The sequence below is a fragment of the Euphorbia lathyris genome, chromosome 8 (genome assembly GCF_963576675.1).
Source record: "Euphorbia lathyris chromosome 8, ddEupLath1.1, whole genome shotgun sequence".
Taxonomy (NCBI): Eukaryota; Viridiplantae; Streptophyta; class Magnoliopsida; order Malpighiales; family Euphorbiaceae; genus Euphorbia; species Euphorbia lathyris.
The window spans coordinates 48,074,594-48,095,399 of NC_088917.1; the positions used below are offsets into that span (position 1 = coordinate 48,074,594).

A 20,806-nucleotide genomic window follows, 5' to 3' on the forward strand; every position below is an offset into this window, starting at 1 on the left:
AAGGTTGTACACCAAAGTGTGATAAGAGGCAAATGTTGTACACCACCTATGTAATTTACCCAAAAGATTTTAAATTATTAAACTTTAGTTTCATTTTAAAATGGAAGATTCCAAACCTTCCCAAACAATAAATCAAGACCTTCCCAAGAACTCATGCACCATCTTTCTTTTCAAACCTCTATTTCCGATTTTAAAAAAATATCCCTTAAAACAAAATAAGTGACATTAACTGCCATATTCAGATACAATTTGATATTTTAAGAATTATATTTTAGACTTTGAGATACTTGTAAAATTTTAAATGAATTAAGAATATCGTATAACTTATCCTTCAATACATGGGGCTTTATGAAATTTTGGTTTAGAAAAGGGTCAAATACATGAATATCATAATTTAGTATAAAATTACAACTAAGTTATATCACTAAATTTAATTCTTAATATGTTATTATTTTCTATATATTATAATTTTATATCATAATTTAAAAATTTTAGATCCCAATTCATAAATCATAAATCCGATTTTTAATTTATAAATTTTATTTTTTAAAATATATTAAAAGTACAGATTTTATTAGTTTCACATAATCAAAATCATTACTTGATCTAAAATTATTAATTTTATATAGTTTCTAAAAGTGAATTTACATGTAAATCTCCCTTTACAAAACTTGTACCTTCCGGCCCACAAAAGGCCCATGCAATTGAAAGGTTTGGACTTTGAAGGCGAGTGTGGAGCGTATACTTGTCGTTTTGGTAAATGATAGCGTCATTTTCCACAGCTATGAGAAGCTTAGTCTCAGTGTGTCGACTCCTTCCACAGACATTGTTTCTCTTCACTCCCTCTCTACCTCAGAATTCGCTCAATTTCTCCCTACATCGCAACTCCTCTATCTCACATCGAAGCTTTTCGACCATGGATTCTGCCTGTGAAGGGTTCGTTAAGGGAAATGTTTTTCCAAATGGTGTTGCTGTCATCACTCTCGATCGCCCCAAGGCTCTCAATGCCATGAACTTAGGTAATTCTCTCTCCTATCTTTAATTCTATTCTTGACTTTGCCTTTAGGATTTTTGGGGCATCATTTTTTATATTTGCTGTTGATTTTACTTTATATTCGAACCTGTAATATCTTTATAATGCAGATATGGATTTAAAATATATAAGTTTTCTTGATGAATGGGATTCTGATCCAAGGGTCAAATGTGTTCTCATTCAAGGCAGCGCGTCTCGTGCATTTTGTGCAGGTAATTAGTGGATATATCTTCACCTTTCTCCCGTTGATACTTCTTTACAAGCATTATATTTTATTCAATTGAGAATAATATTTTCTTCAATAGCTTTTCTCTGTCTTTTATTTTTGGGTTATTGAGAGTTAGGAAAGCTTTTGAGAGTGACCTTTCGTGACACATGCAGGGATGGATATAAAAGGGGTTGTTGCTGACATTCAAAAGGACAAAAATACGCCTCTTGTGCAGAAGGTGCTTTAGCACTTTGATGCTCTTAGAGTTTTTAGATAGGTTGATCCTTGATATGTTTTGCTGTATCTCTGTGAACAAAGTGCTATCTACCTATTTATTATCGTTTTTCCCCCCTTTTGCATTGTTTTCTGCAGTATTGTTGGCCCATTGTCTCTTTGATTACCTAAGTCTTAGTTTATCTGCAGGTGGTGATGTGAAGATTATATCAACCAAAAACCAACTTTCAGATGTGATTGAGGTCTCGTGTTTTGTAGATTTATGATCATCCCCTTCACCAATTATTCATGTTGGTTCAAGTTGCCCTAAGTTGTGTGCCTTGCCAAGTACCTGTATGGTCAGACGATAGAGTTTTATGCATATGGTTTTTGTTTGCACCATAATTTAAGTTTTTGGCTTTTATATATTTTTAATAGGCCTAATGCTACTCCAGCCCCCTTAACTTGTCCAAATTGGTCATTTTACCCCTCCAACTCATCGAATGTCCTATTTACCCCCTTAACTCCATAAAAATGGTATTTCTCACCTTCTTAACTTGTCCAAATTAGTCATTTTACCCCTTCACAACTCATCGAATGTCCTATTTACCCTCTTAACTCCATAAAAGTGGTATTTCTCACCCCTTATAATCCTATTTACGCCGTTAACTCCATAAAAGTGATATTTCTTGCCCCTTTATAGTGCAAAATTAATAGGACTTATTCAAATGAGTTTGAAAATTTATTTTTTTAATATCAACTTTTTATTTTGTTAAATAAGTTAAAGACATTATATGTAGGGATAAGGTACCAAAATAAGCCAATGGTTTTTGGGGAAGTATCAATTTAGGTTCCACCTACAAAATAGTACCAATATAGGTTTAATGTTTAAAAAAGGTATCAATTTAGGCATCGATAACGGATTGTAAGGGGTGAGAAATACCACTTTTATGGAGTTAAGGGGGTAAATAGGACATTCTATGAGTTGGGGGGCTAAATGGATAAGTTGAGGGGGTGAGAAATACCACTTTTATGGAGTTAAAAGGGTAAATAGGATATTTGATGAGTTGAGGGGGTAAAATGACCAATTTGGACTAGTTAAGGGTGTTGTGGAAGCATTAGGCCTTTTTAATATATTAATTGGCCTAACTTACGTCTAAGTAGATTTTTTAAGAGTGAACCTTAGGGGAAACCAATTTCCTACGGTGAACCTAAGGTAAATTAAAGGGAAATCAGAAGGTCATTTAATATTTTAACGTGTATTTTATGAGCCAATTAGAAAGCAGGAAAGTTACAAGGCGTCATAATCAATTTCATCATGAAAGTCAAAGTGGAGTAGTTATTCAAGATGTGGTTTGAATGTGGAGAACGTGACTTGTGGAAGCAAGCAGGAAGTTACCCCCAACGTCTATTAAATGAAGGAATCATGATGAAAAAGGGACAACTCAACAACTCAACACACTCAAGCAAAACTCTAGCAAATTATCTCTAGACTTCAGCATTTTTAGAATTCTTTAATCATTTTCTGTAAGGTCGGTATCGTTTTGATAATTGAATCTTTTAGAAATATTCGGTCTCTTTATTTCTTACAATCGTTTGTTATGTAGAAGTTAGAGAGCGCACTCAATTTCATTCCATAGTTCGATAATACTATAATTCTATGGCACGCCCGCAATTTCCACGAAAGAGCCAAACAAAAATTGGCACGCAATTTCCCACGTGGCCCCACCGAGCGTGCCAATTTTTGTTTGGCTCTTTCGTGGGAAAATGCGGGCATGCCAGAGAATTATAGTATCCTTGAACTATGGCATGAAATTGAGTGCGCTTTCTAACTTCTACGTAACAAACGATTGCAAGAAATAAAGAGACCGGAAATTTCTAAAGGATTCGATTATCAAAACGATACCGACCTTACAGAAAATGATTAAAGAACAAATAAAATTGTACTGGGAAAGATGAATGTACTTTGGATCTAAAAATTGAAACTAAGGGAATAACTAAGAATTCTAAATTGCTGAAGTCTAGAGATAATTTGTTAGAGTTTTGCTTGGATGTGTGTTGAGTTCTCTCTCTTCATCGTGATTTCTGCCTTTTATAGATGTTGGGAGTAACTTCCTGCTTCATTCCACAAGTCATGTTCTCCATATTGAGAAATTGCTCCACTTTAACTTCCACGATGAATTGATACGTACACTTTCTGATTTCATGCTTTTTAATTGGCTCACAGAACACACATTAAAAATATTAAATGACCTCATGATCCCCTAGGTTTACCTCAAGTATCCTTTGATATTCACTTTAGGAAGTTGGTTTCCCCTGAGTTACACTATAAGAAGTTGGTTTCCCACGAGGTACACTATATGGTTTCCCCTAAGATACACTATGGGAAGTTGGTTTCCCCTAAGGTACACTCTAGGAAATTGTTTTCCCTCGGGGTACACTATATGTGAGTTGTAAGTTGGTTTCGCACGAGGTACACTACATGGTTTTCCCTAAGATACACTATGGGAAGTTGGTTTCCCCTAAGGTACACTCTAGGAAATTGTTTTCCCTCGGGGTACACTGTATGAAGTTGGTTTCGCACGAGGTACACTAAATGGTTTCCCTTAAGGTACACTATAGAAGTTGGTTTCCCCTAAGTTACACTACATGGTTTCCCCTAGGAAGTTGGTTTCCCTCGGTTCCCCTTGAGATGTTTCCATTGAGGGAAACTGAGGTTCACTATTGGAAATTCTAAGTGAACGATGTACTAGGAAAATATAAAAAGTTTCTTAAAAAGAAAAAGTTTCCTAAAAGGAAAAGTTTCTCCCATGCACCATGATATGTATTAGGAAAATTTTATTTTTGGTGCAAACAATTGCCCCCCTCAAGCATGAATTTGAGGAATGTAAATTTGATTCTTCAAAAGCCGTGGTGTCAGCTTTTAAAAGTGTCACACCATATTTCTCTAGGTGACACAAAAAGCATAGGCCGTAGAGTTGGCCTTTGTGTCACTTTCATGCTAATATTTCATTTCCTCAATTGGAGGAATGCTCCCTAGCCTCAACTTCACCTCCTATTTCTTCCTTGACTTGACATCTCATCGCTTCTTCACTTTTTTTTCTTGGCTTATGAAACTCAAAGTGGCCAACTTGATGGAGGGCATAATCATATAGTTTCAAGACAACTTCTCGGATGACCTCCATAGTAACGGGGACGGGGGGGGGGGGGGGGGGGAATCTGTTGAGGGATGTCAATCTGCTGGTGAGTATAAGACACATGAGGAAATCCAGTGCTTTTTCCATTTCCTCTATAGTTGCCCCCCGTCTTTCTAGTGATATGGTGGGCTCCTTCCTCCTCATGATATGAAGCTGTGTGGGAGGTAGGATTAGTGTTTCCAAAATATTGAGGAGTAGGTGACTTACTAGAATTTTCTTGGCCTGTTGAATTAACGACCTTCTGTAAGATGGCCTCCTCCATCAATGGCGGAATATGACACTTCTCATCCTCGGACAAACCACATCCTTCATTGGACTCCGATGAGCCTTGAGGAACATGGTTTCCTCCACTCTTGATGACCCCTGGCTATGACAACTACTGGAGTATCTTATCCCTCTTCTTATTCATATCGCTCCTTAGAGCTTCCAAATTCTTTTCAATGGAATTGAAATGTCTCTTCAAGGATTGTGAATTTTGGATCTCTGTGTGTCCTCTCGGGTTAACATTATTTTCCCCTTCAATTCCTCCCACCATATGTGGAACATTGCATGTTGCCATGATCTCTTGTTCTTTAGAGTTGGCTGCTATGGGATCTTTGCTTTTCTTATCATTTCCGTTTGGCGATATTGTGATTGTGTCCCATCGAGCGTGCCAATTTTTGTTTGGCTCTTTCGGGGGAAATTGCGGGCGTGCCAGGGAATTATAGTATTCTCGAACTATGGAATGAAATTGAGTGCGCTTTCTAACTTCTACGTAACAAACGATTGTAAGAAATAAATAGACCGAAAATTTCTAAAGGATTCAATTATCAAAACGATAGCGACCTTACAGAAAATGATTAAAGAACAAATAAAATTGTAATGGGAAATGAATGAACTTTGGATCTGAAAATTGAAACTAAGGGAATAACTGAGAATTCTAAAAATGCTGAAGTCTAGAGATAATTTGCTAGAGTTTTGCTTGGGTGTGTTGAGTTTGATACGTACACTTTCTAATTTTTTCTGCTTTTTAATTGGCTCACAGAATACACATTAGAAATGTTAAATGACCCCATGATCCCCTAGGTTTACCTCAAGTATCCTTTGATATTCACACTAGGAAGTTGGTTTCCCCCGAGTTACACTATAAGAAGTTGGTTTCCTACGAGGTACACTATATGGTTTCCCCTAAGGTACACTACAGAAAGTTGACTTCCCCTCAGGTACACTCTAGGAAGTTGGTTTCTCTCGGTTCCCCTTGAGTTCACTATTGGATATTCTAAGGAAACGATGTACCAGGAAAATATAAAAAGTTTCCTAAAAAGAGAAAGTTTCCTAAAAGAAAAAGTTTCCTAAAAGGAAAGGTTTCTCCCATGCAAAGTGTACACCATGATATGTATTAGGAAAATTTTATTTTTGGTGCAGACAGTTTTATAATCATTTGGTCGAGGTCAAATTTCAGCTAACTGCATATTGTGGTAAAACTAATATCAGCCTATGTTCTCAAGTTTTGTCACAAATTTAATCTTAAGCATATGAGTTTTAGAGTTTATGTTCAAAGAATTCCGATAATATACCAGATTCTAAATAGGAAAAAAAGAGAATGATTACATAGTGATTTGGGGAATGGGTTGCCAAATATGAAAACTAGATTTTTGCTATACTAGGCTCTACATTCTGAGTAACTTACTTGCTGAATAATCATTGACATACTGATACTGTTGAATAATTTGATAAAGCTGGACTTTGGCCTGCACATGCAGCATTTAAAAAGTTGCAAAAATTGATTGATCTTTTCTTCTTTCTATTTTTCACTCTGTGTGCATCTCTTCTTGTGACTCTGTAATATATTCTTTTGTATTTTTTGGTAGACTGAGATTAATGACTTAGAGAGAATATTATTCAACCTTTTGCTTTTCTTTCTGAATGTGATGGGTGATGTGAAGTTTAGCATGGCAATTAGATCACTGTTCTTACTTAGTGGCTCTGTACCATTGTCTGAGTGCTGGGGAACCTCGTGGCATTTCAATATCTGTCTAGTGCTAAAGTCTTATATAGGACTAAAATTAGTAGGATGCATAAAAGTCCTATGAACTATGGAACAGAGCATAATATGCACATATTTGAAAACTTGCAAAGATGTAATTAAAATTTTATGCAATATCTGTGGGATCCAGTGAGCACAATTTATTTCTAGATTACTTTTCATTCTTTTATAATTATTAGTAATTTTTTTGCTTTAGTTATTTGAATGGTGGTTGGTTGGAATTTGTAGTCACTACCTACCAAATGCTTGTTGCTTTAGAACAAAACACCTCCACAACAAATTTCTAAATAAAAAAATTTTGGTAGAAATTTATTGGAGCATCTTTGCTCTTTGTATTTGAAATAAATTTCTAGGCTCACCTTTTTTTTATTGTGTATTTTTGGCCCTAACAGTGGAATTGTCTTTTGGAGATTGTGTGCAATTTTTGTCTGTAGCTGAACTTAATGTTAACATGCTCTTTGGCACATTTTCTATCAGGTATTCACCGCAGAGTATTCTTTGATATGCAAAATTGCTGATTACAAAAAGCCATATATATCACTCATGGATGGTGTAACAATGGGCTTTGGAATTGGGCTATCTGGTCATGGCCGCTATCGGATTGTTACAGAGGTTTGCTTTCAGTTTGTTACAGTTGTTACAGTCTGTATATAATCACATTCATTAGCTTCCCTAGTTTAGCTACTAGACTCTTATATAAATCACTCTTCTCTATCAGAAATATATAGATTTTTACATTCTCTCATTTTCTGTGTAACATGGTATAAATTTTCCTTAATATAATTCTGATGATTTTCTTTACAAAGGCATGACCCTTAATATTGGAAAAGTCACTGTTGATGTGGTAGTAGTACAAAACTCACAGTTGTAATACTTACCGCTGTCTAACTAACTTCTAACAACTTTTAAAGCAAATAACAAGGCAAATAACTACTGCTAAGCAATTAGCAAACTAGCAAATAACAACCTAATTAATTCCCTTCGAATTCCTATCCGATATCGTAACATAAACTCTCTTTCTCTTGGTTGAATGATCTTCCTTAGGACCTCCATCAATGACATAATCACTTCCCTCTGAGCTCTCTCAACATGCTGCTTATCTTTTGGTTCTCTTGTCTTGACGACATTTTTAAGGAACTTGTCAAGCTTTCCAGCTTCGGCCATTTTGTTCAGCTCTGCCGCTAGTTGTCTGCAATCCTCCATATCATGCCCCTCACTCTTGTGAAATTCACAATAGAGGCCGTTGTGCCTTCGGCCCGAAGTCTTTAATTTCGGAGGATACTGGATGTACTGTCTATTGGATTCTACCCAATACAAAATTTCCTTCCTAAGAGCGTTTAAGGGGGCATAATTGCGATCATGTTGCTCCTTGGATCTTTTGTGATCATCCTTGCTCCCGTCGTCCTTATGCTCGTTCGGTTGATGAGCCGAACTCAACCTTTCCTTCAGTAGTGGATTCAACTTATGATTATCCCACTTGACAAAGTCACAAGCTCTACTCATCAGATCTGGAAATGTCTTCGGCTTCTTGGTGGTTACTTCTTTTGACAAATCCTTGCTTCGATAATTACTTGTCATTGCCTCAACCGCCCCTTCAACATTCAGATGTGTTATCTGGATGGCAGTACGCTGAAATCTCTCTACCCATTCTTTTAGTGACTCACTTGGATCCTGAACAAGATAATTTAAACCCTACATTGTCTTACCCTCCAGAATGGAAGTGATGAAGTGATCAACAAATTATTTAGACATTTGCTTAAAAGATTTGATGGAGCAAGGTAGCAGCCGATCATACCAATATACATCAGAGTCTCTTAAGGTTGTGGCAAATAATCGGCACATGAGAGCATCACCGTTGTAGTTTGGAGAGCCCTGAGAATTTTTTTAACATGAAGAGTAGGGTCAGTCATACCATTATAATCCTTAAGGAGTGGATATTTGAATCTCCGTGGCATGGGCTGACTCATGATTTCTACACTGAGGGGAGTAATTTTCGTGCCGAAAGGAACATCCCCGTCGAATCCCCTCATGCTTCTTGGAGTTTAATCCTTCATCCTTCGTTGCCTGATGAAGCTCCTTTCGGACGAGATTATAGACTTTGTTCTTCGAGGAGCTTGACTCTTCCTTCTTCGGTCCTGGCTTGGACCGTTGATTTCTTTGAATTGGAGATCTAGAAACTGTCCGTCTTTTTTTATTTGCTTCGTGACAACGGATTAAAGATTCGGTTGAATCATGATGAATACTTCGATGCTGCCTAGGAGATCCGGACACATCGCCTTGAAATCTTCCCGAAAGGTGAGGGAGACCGATAGTGTCCTCGACATCGAGGACCGGCATTTTTCGTTTGACCTTTCCCGAACCTCCTCTGGTTGAGATTCTTTAGAATATCCTCCCTACATTGGACAAGTTTGGACGTCATGATGTCTTGTGGAACAAGCCATAGATCCATGCCTTTCCCTAAACCTATCAGCTTCTTTGGCCTTCCTCAGCTCTATCCTTATAATTTCCATTCGAGTCGCATGCTCCGCTTGAAGAATATTCATGGATTATTGAACGGATCCAATGTTATAGATGAGCTGTTTTGTGAGTCCATCCATAAAACGACGTTGCTCATGATCTAAAGATCCCAAACAATCATCAATTTTCTTATCCAAGTCTGCAGAAATGGACAATGGTGGCAAATGATTGTTACTTGAATCAACGAGGCCATGATTAGGTGCAACCGCAGTCCCTAGAGCATCACTGGCTTGTTGAATAACCGGTTGTATCACAGAACTAAGTAGATTACTCATTTTTATGAAGATTGTCCACGTTCACTGCACCGCACCAAATGATGTCTTCAATAATGAATACACTTTTCGGTCATGCCTTCCGGTCACCTGAATCAATAACAAACATTCAGAGAGGTGCCGGATTTCAGCATCCCATCTCCGATGCTTAAGTCAGTAAGGTACTTGAAAGTACAAAACAACTTGAGTACAAAACAACTTGAAAGCAAGTGATGGAAGGCTATGGGTAATAACGATGTACGTGGAGTTTCGATTTCAAGGCTATTTATGTCATATACCTGAAATGTTATGTGTTTTACATGTGTTAGCTCCTGATTGGCTTTTGGCAATAAGTTACATACGTGTTAGTTCGTGATTGGCTTCACACTCTTTTCCTTTATATCTTTCGGTAATGTACGGCTTGATTTAGGGATTAGGAGCGTGCCTTTGGTATTCGAGGTAGCCATTGGTTCACGTGTCCTTTTAGGCTTCTTACTGAAGAAGTTTCTATGTGAGCTGACTTTCGTGAACCTTTTTGACAATGGCTTTTAGCTCAGGCCCATATGCTAGATTCGGTTGGGCTTTTGTCCGAGCCCATTCACTTCATACTATATCACTGTGTAACACAGTTGAATGGATCACTATAATATTTTGACTATACTTTGAATTCTAGAGCTGCAGTCTCAAATTTGCTATTCTGAATGGTAACTTTGTGACTTGATATACAGAAAACTCTTCTTGCTATGCCAGAAAATGGAATTGGCTTGTTCCCAGATGTTGGGTTTTCCTATATAGCTGCACATACTCCTGGAGAAGGATCAGTTGGTATGTTTTTTATTATTGTCACGATGTCATTTCAGATCAGAAATTTCTCTTTTTGCAAGTGAAGTTGCTCTATGATTGTGTTGAGAGGAAGATAAGACTTAGGATACGGATTAAAGTTCCCGAATTATTTGTCTTCTGGTCACCTTTAAAGGTGTTCTTGATGGATACACATGCTTGCTAATTTGATGAAAAATAATGGGAAACTAAAATCACATGACATTAATATGCGTCACCTTTGGTCCTTTACCCAAGATGGAGTAACTATAATTTATTAAATTACAACACCTTCAACTGGAATGTTGAAGTGAAAACCCTAACATTTTTTTGGCAAGTTTTACAATAATACTGAAAGAATTTTTTGTTATATCCTTGTTTACATGAAGCGAACCAAGGAAAACCAGATGCTCATTAGGTCAATCGCATTTTGCCTACTTACACTTTGTTTGGGACATTAATAAATTAAGGTCTAATGATAAACCCATGTTTGGGAAGAAGGGGTTGTAAGGGTAAGGGTTAACAAGGTTTCATGGGAGGATAATTTTGTTCTAAATCATAACACTTTCCCTTACCTCCCTTTAATAAGCCTCCATGCACCCATCCAAACATAGCCTTATCTTTTTATTTATTTATTTATTTTTCTCCTCACTTTTGAAAAGGTTTTTGTTTTTCTGTTTTCTGTAAAAAAATCTACTGTAGTTCACAATTTATACTAGAGGTGGCAATTCTTTTACTTGACTGGATTCTGAAAATAAGGACCTGAATTGTTTGGGGGTGGAACGACTTTGTTGTGTCCCGGCCATTATTTCAAAGATCAAGAAAATAAAGTTGATGGGGAATATTTATAAATAATAGATAATATGGTTTAAGATTATAAATATTAGTATCTTTATTATTTATAATTTCAACCACACATTTAATTTGAAATTGTATATATTATAGTTTCGATAATTATATAATGAATAACTATTATTTCCAAATAAATTTGAACCACTGCTATTTCAAAATAGAAATGTCATAATTATTTATTATTTACTTTTTCTACTAAATAATTAAAAAATAACACAATCCAAAATGTTCCTTTATGATTGAAAACAACCAAACCCCCTACCCAAAAAAAAAAAAAAAAACAACCAAACCAAAAATCCAGGTTATCTGAATCCCAAACATCTTCTAGGAATCTGTTTGTCTGACAAGATTGTGACTCTGGTTTGCATGTAAGGCTTTGTTTTTATAGAGATAGCTCACTTTTCAAAAATGGATGATGATCTTCGTAGTTCCTTGGTGCATTGCCAACTTGTGCAGGTGCATATCTTGGACTGACTGGCAAGAGAATTTCTACGCCCTCTGATGCACTATTTGTGGGTCTTGGGACACACTATGTGCCATCTGGAAATTTGGGGTCACTAAAGGAGTCCCTTTTGGCAGCTACCTTGTATGTCTTTCACGAGTATTTAATATCGCTGTCAGAATTATATTTATAGTATTTCTATACAAGGACGTAAACTATTTTTAAGTTCTTAAGAAAGTAATAATAAATAATAGATATTAGGCAGAAGAATGAAAGACAAAAACAAAAGCCCTTGTTGGTTTGATGTTACTGCATTAATTTGTTTATTAAGATAATTTCTGAAGGTGTTTTAAGTGATTTTTCCCCATTATTCTTGTTGGTTGATGTTATTGCTACTGGGGCTAATCAGTGACTTATTATTTTAGGAAAAAAATACTACTTGATGTGAATAGTTGTGGTTTGTGATGCTTATCGATTATAGTTGAGGATTGTTGTCCAAACTCTGTCGTTGTTGATGCTTCAAAATGATTGTCATATTGGAATTTGAAGTTTCTAACAAAAGCAATTTTGCTGAACTTTTTATTTAGTTCCCAGGATCCACATGATGACATTAAAGCTCTTCTTGCAAACCATTGTAAAGAACCAGACTCTGAGGCTGAGTTGAAGTTGCTTTTGCCTCGAATTATTTCAACCTTCAGCACAAGCAAGTCAGTAACAGAAATCATTGAAGAGTTGAAAAACCATCAGCAAAGTGCTGATGCGAAAGGTAAGTTGAGTAATGTTTGCTAGTGACTTGTTTAAGCTGAAGTTTTCTCTCTTTTTCTTTTATTTTTGTGATGAAAAATGTCATTTTAATTTTTTTTTTCCTCCACACTCTTCATAGTGGCCGAGTGGGCTAATGATGCACTTCAAGGTCTTGGGAAGGGTGCTCCTTTTTCTCTTTGCTTGACACAAAAGTATTTCTCCAAAGTTGCATCTGCCTATGGACAATCCAATAATGAATTATCAACTGTGAGTTTGTATATCTGCTTTTCCTATATATGTCTTAATTACTTTTTTGGCATTTATCTACATGTACAATTTTTTGCATCCAGCTAAATGATGTGATGAAATTGGAATATCGCATTGCTTTACGGTCTTCTCTGAGAAATGATTTTGCTGAAGGGGTTAGGGCAGTCTTGGTGGACAAGGATCAGGTTCTTTTCTTTGTGCTTGCTTTTACAAGGGCTCTATTGAGTTTGTTGAAATTGATATAAATTTAATTTTGCTGCCGGTAGTTTACTATTTTTCATAAATGATTGATGGAATTATTAAATTTTACAATAAAAACTGCTGCACCTTCTAGTTTTTCCTCTTCAAATGCAAGATCAATGGAGCAAATCTGAACTAAGTTTTGCAACTGGTTTCACATAATTGGATTTTTTGAAAATAAGTATTAGATTCGAAGGTTTTTGTTCACTTGGGAATTATTTTCTGCTTATATTGAGATAAAAGGTATCGGTCTGGGACATAAAAAGTGAATGACATTATCCTTGGTTATGGATTTTATTGATCATTTTGCTTATGATTGTTCATGTTTGTGCAGAAGCCGAAATGGAATCCTCCAAATTTGGAATTGGTAGAGTTAAGTGAAGTGGAATCTCTCTTCGATCCATTGAGCCCTGAGATTGAGGAGTTGAGGGTGTGAAATATTCTATGCCAAATTATCTTGTCTTGATGTCTTCACTTAATAAAAGAATCATAGGAAGATCTTCGACGTATACAATCTGCTGTAATAACGTCATTGATATAGAAATCATTTGGAAAATTATATCCTGAATAAATACTTGTGCAAGGTCATCAAACATGGAAGTGGAAGAACCCATAGTTATGCCCTCTTTCTAGGAATTGATGTGTCGAGCTTTCTGACTAAGGTTTTTTTACATGTGTTGTCCACATCAACCATATGTATGAGTTGTCAATGTCATGCTACAATGATAATAATGTCATTTAATGATTTTTGTGGGTTGATGATATTGGTGTTGGGTAGAAATTGAAAAACATAGGCCAAACTCTTTAAGTACCTGAAATGTTGTGTATGTTAGAATTTAAATTTTGAATATTCCAAGTTGGACAAGGATGACTAACAGCATAAACAACAATATGGACATATTGAACTTTGTTATCAATTTTTTTTTTCTGGATTTGAATAAATCTTTGAGGAAACTATCAATATAGCAATAACAAAGCACAACACTCAACAATTTTTACGTAGAAAACCCATTAAGTCAAAACCACGGGAACCGTAGTCTGCTTAAACCTTCCATTATATATATAAAAAAAAAAAAGCAATGCAATAGTTCTTTCCTAGACAATACTAGAAACATACATAATCAACATCACACTTTTGGAAATCTCCTTCAAGACGTATGGAATCAAAGAGAACACAAAAGATGAGAAATACCCTAAGAGAGAAAATCTACCAACAATCTTCCACCTACCTGAACTGGTCTTCTGGTCCTTCGAACGACGATCTCCCCGATCAGAATAAGGAACAAGGTGTCTAAAAGCTCCTATCCAAAAATTGCAGCGATCCAACGATTTAATCTTCGACTAGAGGCAATTCTTTAGGGTTAGGCCTATATGTTAACCCTAGTAGTATATAAGGGTAAGCTTTAGAGAGAACTTGAGCCTGCAAATGCATTTAAATATGCATTGAATTTTTTTTTTGAGTGGGCCAGCACTTACTATCTTTAGGGAGAATTTGCTTTGGTACGCCCTGTTGAAATGGAAATATAATCTTTGACAATCATAGGATGAAAAAGGCATTTAAATCCCAATTCACTACACAAAAAACCCACCTGTGCATTACACTCACACTTTTAGGATATCCAACTTGTGCCTTAGCTTGTTCTTTCTTAAACACACACCACTAAAAGGAACCCATTCCCTTCACTGTTATCCCAAAACACCTTGAATCTGTCTCATGCCTCAAAACAAGCTGCTCTGGTTAAAGAAAATATGAGTGTGTGAAGATAAATTGCTAGAATAAAGACATTTAAGGGATGATGCTGGAGTGAGGAAAGATAAAAATCGTTGAATAAAGTATTTTCTATTTTTGGACACATGTTCATATCTTGAGCCGGAAATAAAATGTTTAGATGGTTGTCTTTTGTGTGTTTAATGAATAGTCTGGCCAATGTTGTGAAACAGGCCGTGTAGTATATTTAGGTTGAGGCAGAATTGCTAAGTGTTGAGAACTGAGTATAGTTGAATAGCATGAAGACATGATTCTTACACTTAAATAGCTAGTCACTTCCATACCTTAGCCTTAGCCTAACATTACAACCTATGTTCAAGACCTTTGGACTTTGTTTGGAGAATTTTTGATCCATAAGACATAGGACCAAGAAGCAAACTCACGCCCTAATGGTGTATTTACTGAGCTGAGGAGTGAAATTGCATTCCATCCCCTATGGCAAATAAGTGTCATACGTGAGCGAGTGAAAAATTCCATTCCTTGGTGAGGCATGACAGGCAAACAGGTTGTTCCTTGTGAAAATTGAGGTCTAATTTTAAGCTTTAAGGAATTTCTTGAGTAGGGTACAAAAATCTAACACTGGCATAACATCGTCAAAAGATCATGCCTTGCACATATTCTGTTAATATCTCTTCAGAGCAAAACGATTACTATAACCCTCTCTTTTCTCTGAAACACTCAAAACTCATGTTTCCGTATTCTTTCATTCCTAATTTTCCTTTGGATTAACTTGTTTCTATCTGTTGTTTACTTGAGGTCAAGTAAAGATTCAATTTGGGGGTATTTGTTAGGCATGAAATTGACTACATTTTAACATATTAATTATAATAAATTAAGGGTGTTTTTATGTTTTATTACAAGAAAGGTCTGATAGGTGATTTTGTGCAGATAAGGAAAGATTAAGCCGAACAGTCTGGAAGCAGCCTGTTTCGCACATGCCATGAGGAGATTGAGCCATTCTTTGATCCAGTGGTCAAACGCCGGAACTTCTGATGATGGACATCGACAGGACGGGAAGTAGGTATGGCAGTAGCTGCAGGCAGAAAGGTGGATAAGTGCAGTCTAGAAGCAACAAGATGAAATGAAAGCTCGACCCTTGAGTGTTCAAGGGTCAAAAGGATCTTCTCTACTTTTAGTATTTTAGATTTGTGAACAATTGACTTGGGATTGTAATATTTTGTGCGGATACTTTTAGTACCGTATTAACCTTGGCCTTCCCTTTAAATAGATAGAGTGACAAAAGGAAAGGGATCACACTTTTTATTAAACAAAAATATAGACTTTTGCACCGGAAGAAAAGAAAACTCCATAGATGGAGTTTCAGAGCTTTGAACCAGCAGATTGTTCACTCGCCTGTATGAGTGAGTAGTCCTTTTGAATAGGCTCGGCCAGTTGGGGCCGATGATGTAAGTTTCTTAAGTTTATTAATGAATGAATGATGTTAATTTATGAAGTGTCTGATGAGGATTTATCTTTCCATGCTTATGCATCTATACTTGTGTTAGATGAATGATAGGACACTGCTTTCATCTTCACTGAACTCTCTATCAAGCATCCAACCCCGAAGCAGACATGTTAGGTGGTTGTATCAAGGGTTTTCTCTTTTGAAATGCTGCTTCGATCTTAATGCAAGAAAGAACAAGCCTTTAGGACGCTGTGGGTTTTAGTAAGTCTTAGAATCTTAAGAACACACGAGAGTTGACTTAAGTGAGCTTTAAGGCAGAAACCTTGACTTCATTTGCATCATTCATGACTGATTAGGCTGTTTAGGAACTTAAGGTAACCTGTTCCACTGTGCTTAGCTTGTTCTACCTGTTTATCATTACCAAGTAATCATCTTTATACGTAAACTCAGTTGTTTAGTCACCAGTTTTCAACATTTCCCAACACTCATCAATATAAAGAAGTCACACATAACGAACTCCTTGTTCTACAACGTTTTTCTAGTAAGCTTTGGTCCTCAATCCCTGTGGAGACGATACTCGACTTATCACTTTATTACTTGTATCTAATGCACTTGCTAGAGTCTACCTTGAGGACAACAAGTTTTTGGCGCCGTTGCCGTGGATTGAAAGCAACAAAATTTACATAAAGTTTTTTGTGAAACAAGGTGTTTTTAATCTGTTTGCTAAATAGTGCAGCCAGAAGGAGTTCTCTAATTGTTTATGCGCAGAGCTGGACCTCCTGTTTTTCCTATCGATCTCGAATTAGAGAGAACGTGTAGACGAAACTGATAGGGGCGTTTCGTCCTTATCTTTTAGCGTGATTTACAGTTTAATTTTAGATGAAATAAATAAGTTTAATTGCAAAAATAGAATGTTTTAATAAAATAACGAAATAAAAATAAAATCCGTACTTTCGGTTAATTATCTTTATTTTTGATTAATTTAGGAAATAAAAACGTCAAACTAACTCGGCTCTCGAGAATTGTATTTCAGGTACGAGTAAGGAGCAAAAATCCACCGACATACGCGGGGCGTATCACCCTCTACGCGGGGCGTGGAACACCAAGTCAGAAATGATTGCTCAATCCGCAGGCACCACGTGGGATTTACCCACTGACACGCGGGGCGTCCTACCTTACACGCGGGGCATATAAGCAATGATAAGCTCAATCATAAATGTCAGACTGCATGGTCTTCCAAGTCAACTGCTCTCACGCGGGGCGTCCCAACCTACACGCGGGGCGTATATGGGAAGTTCTTCAATCTAAAATTCCAGGGACTCATATACGCGAGGCGTCCGCTAGGCCACGCGAGGCGTAAAAGACTCATTTCAGGCCATTAAATCTCAGGAGCTCAACCACACGGAGCGTACCCCAGTCTACGTGGGGCGTGGCTGAGACAACAAGATCTGAATTTGGTCCACATGCAGGAGATTTCTGACAGAATGAGTCAATACGCGGGGCGTCCTCTACCATACGCGGGGCGTATCATGGGAATTCTGCAGAAATAATGTATCTCCATGCTTGTATCTTGTGAATTTACAATTCTACCCCTAGCTTGATGTGTATAAATAAGAGTGGTTAGCACTCATTTTAGTATACATATAGAATCAAGAATCTAGAAATTTATATATTGAGCTTTTGCTACATAGTTTTAGATTTATTTTACATAGCAAACCTCTATCACCTTGAGAGCTTGTTCGTTGATTCCGGCATTTCGTCAAAGTTCCGTTCCATCTCCGTTCACCAAGCTCGAGAGTTCCACCTCCAAGTCCTAAGAGATGGCCTTGAGTCTGGTTAGCTAGTTCCGAGGGTGGATTCTTCCCTTTTCACTTGCTAATTAGCTTGTACTCTTCCTATGTACTAGGCTTGGTTGTATTCCATATTTACATTTTCCATATTTATAATTTATGATTCATAATCTATTTTTCTATATATGTGTTGATGTTTGTTACTTGTTTTGATATTCGTAATTGATTATTGTGTAGGGGAACGCGATTTCCGACGCCATTCGGGCTATCTTTAAGGATTCATATAGGTGTTGCCTTACCAGAAGTGACACTCTGGAAACCGTAGGAATTGACAAGCCACGGAACTGACGGGCCCTAATTTCTAATCCCAAGCATTAGACACGCCTTGACTAGGAATCACGTAGTCTAAGTACTTCACGGGTCGGTCACACTACACGTAGTCGTCATTGCAAGAGTAAATCATTAACCGTATATATTGGGAGTCATTGTTTATCATATTTATAACTTATCACCATCCATATCGCTTCTTAGAGTTTTTGTTATATAAATTTGTCTCACTCGTAGTTAGGAGTAGTTTGTAGTTGTTCCCCGAATCAACTCAAAGTATTTTCACCGCTTAGATAACGTATAAAACCGAGTCGTTTAATACTTGTAGTTATAAATCCCGTGGATTCGATACCCGGTCTTAACCGGATTATTACTTGATACGACGGGGTACACTTGCCCCTAAGTAGTAGCGTCTAGTAGAGATAGAGCATTTAGGAAGATCACATCCATAGTCATAACGAACTTATCATAATATATATTTCATAAGCTCTACCTAGGCGCCGCATGCACATTAAGTTTTTGGCGCCGTTGCCGGGGATTTATACTTTCTTGCAATATTAGACAAAAACGTTTTATTGTTAGTCTAAGCATTTGTAAATATTATTTTCTCTTTGTGAATAATTTGCTTTCTTTCTTGTTGTTACTAATGATTTTTTCCATGGTATGATGCCTCATATTCGTCATATGTGGGATGACCACATGGGTGACGAATGTCTGCACCAGCACTCAACCTCGCAATTCGATGTGGTAATCTTTATGCTTAAAGATATTCATGTAAGATTATCTAACACTGAGGCATATTGTAGGGATTTGGGAAATCAAATTGCCAGATTGAAGTCTCCTCTGGATTCAACCGCGGACGAATCAATTAGAGATACCAATCCGGTTGGTCAAAATGGAAAGCTTGAGTTAGTTGAGCTTTCTCAAAAGGTTTCTCCACATAATGAAGGATGTCTCAATTGCGAGGAAACGGAAATTCTAATTGATGAGCCGGTTGAGTGTGAACCCATGGAAGAGAATCCAAAACTAGAAGAGTTTGAGGTTCCTTCTACCTCGGAATATTTCACTCTTTTTGAACTACCAAAGGAGTCAATGAGGGAGCACACTAAACTCTTCAATAATTTCTTTAAATATAGTTTTTGGTTTTCGTTAATTTCTTTGAAACTAACAACTCGTTTTGTAGGTACGGATTGTTTATTCAAGAATTTTCATTTCTAACGCGAATGGAAGCATACACCTGGGAGGAAATTCTAAGTCGAGCTCACCGACTATAAAGTAGCGCTTCTTGGGAGGCAACCCAAGCTCGAATAAGGGAGTTTTCTTCCCCAATTTTTAATTCCCACATGCTCTTTTTCAGCATTGTTTCTCGTTTTTTTACCGACATTTTATATACGTCGCAAAAAAAAAATCCCATTTTTAATCCAAAAATAAGCCACACACCAGTACGCCCCGCACAGCTGCGTGTCTGTCCCATTTCCGAAATAAAAGATGCGTTACGCGGGGCACCCTTCCTACCACGCCCCGCGTAACCTTCGGCAGTTAACTCTCTCCCAAATAAACACCACGTGTTGGGACACGTGGGGCGCCCCATAGGGCACGCCCCGTGTATCCTAGGGGAGTTGCGAATTGCAACTCCCCATGACAGCCTTTTTCCCTTCCACCTTTCCCATCACTCTCTCCTCTTCCCCATATATCTTTCCCGCATCCACGGCAATCCTCCTCCGCCTCCACCCTAGTTTCCCTTTCTTTGTTTTATGTTTTCCTTTGTTTTATGTTTTTCCTTTTCGTGTTTATGTTTTTAGTTCGTGTTTTTAGTTCGTATTATCTTTCCTATTTTCTTGTACTATTTTATATATTTATCTCTTCTTTTTTTCTTTGTGTTTGCTTAATTCTTTCCGTGCTCGTTTTTCTGTTTATACAGGCGTTATTAGTATACACGCGGGGCGTTCTCCATTCTACGCATCGCGTGCCTAACCTTCTTCCTTGCACACTGGTCTAGAAACTCAGACACGCGAAGCGCCCCTCTACGTGCGCCCCGCGTATCTGAGTCTCTGGCCCAAATTGGCTTAAAACGCATCTCCTACGCAGGGCGTCCCCCTGGGCACGCAACGCGTAGGACCTGACCTTCCGGGTCCTTTTTAAATTTTATCTTTATTTTTTGTTTTTGTTTTTCTTTTCTTTTTGCGACGTCCTTGGAATAGACGTCATTTTAAAAAACGCGGAGGGCCGTGCAACCCCGCACTCATCGTTTGTTTTGCACTAACAAAAACAAAAATAAAAATCAAATAAGCAACAAAATAATTAAACTAATTTATTGATTCTTAAATTTTTTCCGACACACTACCTCCCTCGGAAATTAATTAAAAGTTCTGTTATTTGTTCTTAAATGAAAAGACGTTATCACAAAGGATCGGTTTGATTAAGAAATTTTAGTCTTGATTCTGAAGTTATAGAATTTATGCAAAGCTTAGGTTCGTACTAAACAAAAACATTGAGTCCTAACCCACAGGTCATCTCTATAATGAAATTTAAAAATGCAATAAAAATGGGATAATTGAAAATTTGACGAGAGCTTGAACGTACACAATTTAACCCGAAATATTTTGTGAGGTATTTTTGAGCCTAAAAGAGTTCATACGAGAACTCTATTTCTTTCACAATTTTTTCGAGAGCTTTGACTTCACTCGATTCATAGAGTTTGCACCTA

General features: G+C 37.1%; 1 protein-coding gene across 3 annotated transcripts; it reads left to right on the forward strand.

Annotated features, from left to right (window-relative positions):
* The first annotated feature begins 768 nt into the window (after positions 1-768).
* LOC136202561 (3-hydroxyisobutyryl-CoA hydrolase-like protein 3, mitochondrial) lies at positions 769-13,568 on the forward strand. Of its 3 annotated transcripts, none has more exons than XM_065993258.1 (10): positions 769-1,019; positions 1,144-1,245; positions 1,665-1,717; positions 7,155-7,289; positions 10,174-10,270; positions 11,573-11,702; positions 12,146-12,324; positions 12,442-12,569; positions 12,653-12,754; positions 13,144-13,568. In XM_065993258.1, the coding sequence occupies exons 1-10, from the start codon at positions 785-787 to the stop codon at positions 13,243-13,245; spliced, it is 1,263 nt and encodes a 420-aa protein (XP_065849330.1). In that variant the 5' UTR covers positions 769-784; the 3' UTR covers positions 13,246-13,568. The 3 variants fall into 3 exon arrangements, with proteins under 3 accessions (XP_065849330.1, XP_065849329.1, XP_065849331.1); XM_065993257.1 differs by lacking the exon at positions 1,665-1,717 and adding an exon at positions 1,415-1,479 and having other exon boundaries at positions 770-1,019; XM_065993259.1 differs by lacking the exon at positions 1,665-1,717 and having other exon boundaries at positions 774-1,019.
* Positions 13,569-20,806: the final 7,238 nt, after the last annotated feature.